This window comes from Medicago sativa, chromosome 4 (genome assembly GCF_051527215.1).
Source record: "Medicago sativa cultivar Bolivia chromosome 4, Bolivia_mono, whole genome shotgun sequence".
In the NCBI taxonomy this organism is placed as follows: domain Eukaryota; kingdom Viridiplantae; phylum Streptophyta; class Magnoliopsida; order Fabales; family Fabaceae; genus Medicago; species Medicago sativa.
The window spans coordinates 37,644,945-37,653,504 of NC_140752.1; the positions used below are offsets into that span (position 1 = coordinate 37,644,945).

The window sequence follows — 8,560 nt, forward strand, 5'->3', positions numbered from 1 at the left end:
TTATAAATCCTTTGAACTATAAATTATTTTTAATGGAAGTATTTATTTATTTTCGTATATTATCTTCACACAACTCAAAGACAACTCAATACAAGAAAAATCAAGCTCATCCGATTCAAAGTGGAAATAGATCTTAGTAATCTTGAATTCGGCCAAACACAAATAAAGTTTGACAAATAATGTTTTAGTGATTTGAACGCAGATTCCCTCGAACGAGTCCTAGCTTTTCTTGATAGGCAAAAAATAAATTTTATTAGAATTCACACATAGCACTATGAATAGAAACCAACATAACCAAATTGCACCAGAGCAAGATAAACACACCACAACCATAGATGACCACACGACACCTACTACAAAGTATACATAAATATGTCATCAGACCCACACCACGCTCAGATGATCTTCCGACCTCCAAAACATACATACACACTCCAGTTACATTGAAGTTCATTAACCACTTGAGATCAATCACTTAATCTATGCATCAATTGCCTTGAATATTTATTTATATATGAATGCTTTTTCTTAAATAACATGAAATGAATTACATAAATAAAGAATCTAAATTGTATCTAATCAAAATCTACACTTTAACGCCAACAACATAAATTTACACCAAGAAAAAGGCATGAAATCTTTTAAGATATCGAGATCATATGTCCTTCAAATTCAGTGTTTGTTTCTCAAAGTATGCTCAAGGGCAATCATTTTAGAAGATTGTTGACTAATAACACTGCTTGTAGAAGGGTTTTGAGTCAAAACAATTTCATATCCATCATCATATGAATCCATTCCTTCATCCAAAAGTTGCCAAACCAATCCCCCTGCAAATGTTCCTCCATTTTGTGCCAAACTATATATACTTGAATAAACTGTATTCATGAATGAATCTCTTGCTTCGATACTATACCCCGAGTCATTCTTCGACATCCCAAATTCTGTAAACACCAATGGCTTTTTCAAGATTGTTCTGGAATCTTGCAAATGACTCGTGATCCATCTTTGCATGAATTCCATTTGCATGGTGTCATTTTGTCCAGCTAACCTGTTTATATATGAATTGCTTGTTAATATATTCATGATTAAATCTCACCAAATGTAAACAAAAATTGTATTGAAATAAATCTTTAATTTTAATCTATTTTCATTTTTTTTTTCTTTCTTTCTAGTATGTACTTATTTAAATTAGTTTTGAATGTGAAAGACCTCGTGAACTTAGCTCAGTTGGTATGGACAATGCATAAAATATGCAAGGTTCTGAATTCGAACCCCGGCCACCACAAAAAAAAAAAAAAAATTGAATGCGAAAATGAAAGCAAAATATACCTACCAATTATCAGGATATGCATGGATTGTTGCGAAGTCAATGTCCTTAACGAGATTGTTACTAACAAAATCAGAGCCAACTTGGAAACCAGGGTTGTATTGTTTCCTATCTGGAACAGAATCTCCATAGAATCCTTCCAATCCAACTTCCAACAAATGTTTTTTGTCAATAGATTTTACATATGGTGCCATCTCCTTAACCCAATCCTGTAATATTATGAAACGAAGATTAATATAATTAATATATAGTAGCATATATTAATTGTAGTATTAATTAAACAAACAAAAGTTACATTAATGGTTTTTCCAGAGTAATCAACTTGGCAACGCGGTTCATTGATTAGTTCCCAAGCCATGATGGTTGGTTCATCTTTATAAGCATTTTTAGTGATTGTGTTTATCCTCGTCAACACTGTCTGCAATGCATATTATTAGAAAATGTTAATAATATATTTTTTATAATATTAATTAATTGTTTAATAAGTTCTTTAATATTAGAAAATGTTATACGTACTTTGACATGGTTTTTGTAGTAACCCTTAATAGCAGGATTTGTGTAAAAGTCATCATCGTTATTGACGGGAATACCAGTACTATTAGCCCACTCCACATACTGAGGCCTTCCTCCAAAATCCTTATAATTGTTCACCAAGCTCAATATCAAACGCACCCCATTCTTCTTTGCTTCACCTATCACGAAATCCAATGCCTGCCAATACAAAAAAAAAAAAATTTTAAATAAAATTAGATAATCTAGTGAAAGATTTATGGTTCGATCATATCAAATGTTTTTGCAACCTAATTTTAACATCAAATAATAAACTTAACTCCAAATGGGTATATATGAACATGTCACAATTTATTGATTTCAATCGTAATTAATTATCATGCAATCATTAATGTACGTAAAAGTCATAACAACAAATATATCATTGGAACAAACCAAGTTGCTTGGGCTCCAGGGGCAAGGAGCTCCTTCCAAGGGGAATACCGGGTTCAATTCCCAGTGGGAACAACACTTGGCTAGTGCGCATGCCTCTACGCATGAGCCGGATTAATCGTCCGCCTTTGGTGGGTCGGAAACCGGTGCGAAGCAAAATATAAATAGGGTTATGATAGAAGACACCTTTTATGAAGGTGTCTTTTATCAAGTTACTCTATGAGCATTTGCGAAAAGACACCAACTTACTTTTATGAAGGTGTCTTTTAGCAAAGTTATAACTAAAAAGTGAAAATCACACCTTAAGGTGTGACTTGTTAAAAGACACCACCAATATATATATATATATATATATATATATATATATATATATATATATTAAGGTGTGATTTTCACTTTTTAGTTATAACTTTGCTAAAAGACACCTTCATAAAAGTAAATTGGTGTCTTTTCGCAAAAGCTCATAGAGTAACTTGATAAAAGACACCTTCACAAAAGGTGTCTTCTATCATAACCCATATATATATATATATATATATATATATATATATATATATATATATATATATATATATATATATATATATATATATATATATATATATATATATCATTGGAACAAGAGTATTAAACCTGAAACATTTGCTCATTGTATAAGCCAGGGGATATTTGTAAAGATTGATTTCCACCATCACTGAATGCCCATGTACGACATATAGTGAGACCAGCAGCTGAAGCCTTTTGAAATACATTGGAAACTCTATACCTTTGATTTGGATCAGAAGCTACGTTCATCATCCAATAAGAATTAAAACCGTTGAATAAAAAAGGTGATCCATTAAGCACAAATTCTGTTCCTTTTCTATGAACAAAGTTTGGTGTAACACGTAATGACCTAGCTTCACAAGCTAGGGACAAAATGAGATGAAAGACCATATAAGTACTAAAAATGTTCTTAATTATGGAAGTCATATTTTTTTCTATGATGAATACTTATATATTCTCTAGCTATGGTATGAAGATTATTGCCATGATTGTTCAGGCATTTATAGAAGTGAAAATTGGCTAAGGAGATTTGATGGAAATAATATAACTCAACTTGTACATGTTGTTAATAGATGACAAAAATATAACAATATTAAAATAACTATAAAGGATAACATTTTTGTTATGCTATTATGTGTTAGTTTTTTTTTTTTTTAACAATAAGATATATGTTAGTTGGGTAGGGTATGGACAAAGTAAAGTAAGTTATGAAATATGTCTACATGCTCCTGGATATTAAGATTGTACAAGACTCAAAGGTATTCCTACGTGGTGGATATTTTTTTTTTTATTGTTTTTATTTTGTATGCATGTGTGTGACGTTACTCTCCGGAAGTTAGAGGCGTTTAAGTGAAGTAACGGGAAATGTTTTTCCATACATAACTTCTTTTCCATTATATAAATAAAATAGAAAATGTATAAATTTAGTTCTTCATCTTCCAAAAAGAAACTAGACTCGTGAATACGCATGGGTGAGCGTGTTGCGCTCTTTTTTTAGACAAGTCGTAACTATGTAGGAATTACAATGAAATAGACATTATATTGATGTGCACCATGTAAATATGAAAAGCGAATAAGTTTATTCACCTATAAATACATGTATCTCGATCTCTATCTTTATAATAAACATTACCTTCCTTCAAATTAAAAGTACACGTGGTATCTTCATATTTCTGATCTCATTTAATGTTTTCTTATCATCCAATCAAAATGGATTATGACACATTTATTTAATGTCAACCAATAAAAAAATGACCATGACTCATTTGTTTTTCACGAGCCAATCAAAATGGATCATGACTCATTTGAAAATTAATACATGATTTTTCCCCCCTTTATATAGACAATTCGTTTTTCAACATTTTCATCTTTCTCCCACAAAAAATGTAGTGTGTTTTTATTTGCATCATTGTAGATTAAGTTGATTTTCTTTTTTTATTTGTATCTTATTGCTTAGTCTACCTTTTTTGGTTCCATTGAAGAACATGTGGCTCCAAATTTTGAAAATTGATTCAATCTCTCATATCAATCCACTGTATATTGTATATCTCCATATATGTTGTTCAAATACGTAAGTTTATCTTAAGATACTCAAACTCTAACGACTTATCTCATAGATCTAATTACGTAACTTGAAGAATGTTTATGTACTAAGAGAAAAATTGATAATGTTTATTTAATTTGATAATGCCTATTGTTGGCGTTTTTTCATCTAAACTAATTGTAACGACTAATTCTATATTTCATAGGAGTTTTTTTTCTTCCAGATTTTTGCTCATTCCTCTTTGCATTTTTATTGTTTTTTAAGATTTTATGATGTTTGTGCATTTGATTCCCGTTTTCACTCAATCTATAAAATATTTTTTTTTGTGCTATTGTTTCCATTATATATAATTATTGAAGAATGATATTTTTATGGATTTTTTTTTTATGAATTGTGGGTTTTTAACGGCCTTTATTGTGTCATTCATGTATTCGTTAACCTGAATATGAAAATGTGATTTATTTTGGTTATGAAATATTCTTATGATCATATTATTTTGTAGCTTAGTAATTTTTTTTTTTTATAAAATGTAGGTTAGTATTATTAACGTGCAAATAAACTTTTTTTTTTTGTTTTAATATACGAAAAAAAGTCGTACATAATCAAAAAATCAAATTTGTACGTAACTGATCAAATTTTATTAAATAATCACCTTTTACTATTTTAACCAATCTTAACTATTAAAAAATAAGACTTTTCTAACAAAATATTATTTGCTTTTCTTCTAAACCTTCAACCCCAATGCACCATGTTAACTAGGGGTGTTCATGGGTTGGGTCAACTCAGAAACCCGGTCAAACCCACCTAAAAAGCTCAAAAAAATGGGTTGGGTTGGGTAATTGGGTGGGTATGATTTCTAAAAATGGAAAACCCATAAAAATAATGTTAATATTTTTAGAATAATGTTAATATTTTTTATCTTTATTTTCCCGGATTGGAAGAAAATTATATTTTCAAAACATACACATTGTACCCTATATATTGATACCCTATATATTGAAAATCAAAAACATACTAGAGTTACAAATTAATATGTTGTACTTTTTGGTTATTTGATACTAATGCAATTTTATGTCGTGCAACTTTAGTTTGTTGCAAGTATTTTATGATGGAGTTTATTATTTGATATTCTATGATGCATAAAATTATAGTAAAATAAGTTAAATATTTTTTTAAAAAAAAATTAAAAAGTAGAGTACTATTTTAAAACAAAATTATGAAGACTTGTCATTTAGTCATTTAATATTAAAAAAAGAGAAAAATAAGTTGGGTAACCCATTACCCAATCCAACGCAACTCAAAAATCAGTGGGTTTGTCCAAATCCACCCAATAGTATAACAGATGGTTATTTTACCTCACCCAAACCGGAATACCCTATTTAGTTTGGTTTTGGGTTTGGCGAAACTCATTCCAAACCCACCCACGAACATCCCTAATGTTGACATGACAAATTTCTCCTTGATGCTTATCACAACGTATTTTCTGGTGCCAACACATAGCAGACATGAATTGAAATTTCTTAAACATATTTAGGGGTGGGAACAGGCCAGGCCGTCCGACAGGGGCCTATGGCCTAGCCTATTTAAAGCCTAGCTCGGCCCAGCTCGTTTAATAAAAAGGTCAGGCTCAAGCTTTTTATAAAGCCTATTTACTTAAATAGGCTAGGCTAAGGCTTACAAAAAAACCTATTAAGCTCGTCGGGCCGGCCTATTAAGCTTTTAATATATAATATGCATTTCATTATTGATAATGTTGATGCTTTATTTTTATAAACTCAAGCTTTCATATGATTTGGCTATTTAGTAGCAGATATATTGGTGTGATTAGCCCTTCGTAAGTATTTATTATTTAGTAGAAGTCATATTTGTGTGTTTTAGGCCTTCATAAGTTTTGGCCTATTTAGTGGTAGGCTTATAGATGTTCCTAGACCTTAGTGTAAAATAGACTTTTAAATAGGCTTTCAGGCTTCATCAGGCCTTTAAAAAGGTCAGGCCAGGCCTCGAAAATAAGCCTACGACGGGTAATAGGCCAGACTCAAGCCTATAATTTTTGAAGTAGGCCAGGCTTAGGCCTTACAAAGCCCGGCTCGGCCTAGCCCATTTCCTCCCCTAAACACATTGAATAGTAAAAAACGTATGCTGATTCAACAAATTGTTAAATGCTACTCTACTCGTCTCATGATAATTGTCTCTTTACCATTTTTTTCTTTTTCTCAAAATAATTGTCACTTTAGAATACCAATGCAGCATTTATTATCTTTTTCCATTATTATACCCTTATTTATTGAATTTCATCCAACTTAACTACTTCACTAACTACAATGAATAAGGGTATTTTAGTAAATGATACTCCCTCCGGTCACATTTATAAGAAAAAAACAATTTTTTAGGTACATGGAATAATTAATGTATTTAACCTATAAATGTGATTAGATACCTTAATTGTTCAATGTACCTAAAAAGTCATTTTTTGCTTATAAATGTGGCCGGAGGGAGTACTAATTTTACCATCAAAATCAACACAATTAATCATTTCCTTAATACGCGTGCATAAACCTTAAACGACTATTATTTATAGATGAAGGGAGTAATTACTGAACCTATTTGATTTTCCTTAATACTCCCTCCGTCCCGCAATACTTGACATATTTGAAGAAAAAAAATTGTCCCATAATACTTGACCTTCTCAAATTTTTAAGCTTAATTTGACAAGTTTACCCCTTATAGAGACTTTTTGTGGTTCCCATGTAAAAGTTTGTAGTGGAACAAAGAAAGTAATCATTACTTAAAGAAGTGAAGGTTTAAAAATAATAATAGGGGCAATTTAGTAAAAATATCATTCTCTTTCTTTCATCTTTACACTTTTCTTAATCTGTGTGAAATGGCCAAGTAGGTCAAGTATTGCGGGACGGAGGGAGTAACATGCTGTATTTCCAATTTTTTGTTAAAAAAATACACACATTTCATATCCCCAATTTCCAAAGTCCATTCACCTCAATTCCAATGTTCTCAGTAAGCAACTATTCATATTACAATATGTATTTTTAGTTCAACTCTATTACATCATATCCAATGGATTTTCTTACTCTTCTCTCTCAGCAATCAGCATTGCCTTTCACCCTCTTTCTCCTTTTTTTACTGAGACCTTATTTAAGCCTTTTATATTGTGTTTAGATTCGACTCACCCTTTGCTTATATTGTGTAAAATATATGAAGGGAGTATGTTACTCAATCCCTCTCTTTAATTATAAGATCATTAATAAAAAAAAAAGTTGTTTGTCCCTACATATAAAACTGAGAAAGTCTTTTGTAGGCACAAATATTTAGGCACAAAATCTAGATACATACACATAGATCAAAAAATTAAAAGATAAATAAAATAGTCACATCAATCTATATCACTTTAATCATTTTCTTTTTAATTTTGTTAGCTTCGTAGGTGTGTCCCTAAATGTGAGGTGTTGGTCCTGTGTCCAAGTAAGAAATTCTCCTATAAATTCATCCATTATTTCAATTACTATGTTTTTTTTTTGACCAAATTTCAATTACTATGTTTCGATTCATGTAGAGGTGTTTACATGTGTTTAGTTTGAGGTTTGCGACCTTTAACCAGCTCCAAACCCATAAATGATTCCAATCAATGTAATTTACTTTCTTTTTTATTTCAATTTGTGAGATCCATTTAAGCATTTCAACTTGTTTGATGACCAACCCAATTTACACTAAAGTTGGATAAACAATATAGAATGTCGTCCCCCGTAAGCTTAATTTAATTGATAAGAACATTGCATAATATATTATAAATATTTTTAAATATATTTTTGTATCAACTAATTTTTTTTAAGAAGTTAAATTAGCCCACCCAAATTGACACCAGAGAGAATCGAACCTGAGACCTTGAGGTTTGTATCAACTAAATTGAAAAGCTATTAGGATTAGCTTTTCTCAAAATCTATTTTTTTCAAAAACAAGGAGATAACTCATGTACAAGTTAAAACTCATTTTTTTTGAAAAATAGATTTTTTTAGGTAGTAGGCAAACAAAAATAACTTCTAATTTTTTTAGATTTTTTTAACACAAAATCTATTTTTTCTAAAGCTGAAACAAACGCATCCATAATCTCTATTGAGAACTTTCCCATGCATCATCGCTCGGGTGGAAGGACTAGTAATTGAGCAAACCACAATAATTGACCCCAAATT

At 30.5% G+C, this 8,560-nt stretch overlaps 1 protein-coding gene across 1 annotated transcript; it reads right to left on the reverse strand.

Moving 5' to 3' along the window:
* Positions 1-483: 483 nt before the first annotated feature.
* LOC146929190 (mannan endo-1,4-beta-mannosidase 5-like) lies at positions 484-3,286 on the reverse strand. Its single transcript, XM_085708220.1, has 5 exons — positions 2,903-3,286; positions 1,844-2,038; positions 1,623-1,745; positions 1,334-1,536; positions 484-1,048 (listed from the first exon to the last, which is right to left on the reverse strand). Exons 1-5 carry the CDS (start codon positions 3,239-3,241, stop codon positions 673-675), a joined length of 1,236 nt encoding a protein of 411 aa, XP_085564346.1. The 5' UTR covers positions 3,242-3,286; the 3' UTR covers positions 484-672.
* Positions 3,287-8,560: the final 5,274 nt, after the last annotated feature.

Coding starts and splice junctions, on each gene's coding strand:
- LOC146929190 (XM_085708220.1), bottom strand. CDS start 3,241: ATGACTTCCATAATTAAGAACATTTTTAGTACTTATATGGTCTTTCAT. Junction 2,039..2,902: donor ACAATGAGCAAATGTTTCAG/GTTTAATACTCT, acceptor TTGTATTGGCAG/GCATTGGATTTCGTGATAGG. Junction 1,049..1,333: donor CATGCATATCCTGATAATTG/GTAGGTATATTT, acceptor ATATATAAACAG/GTTAGCTGGACAAAATGACA.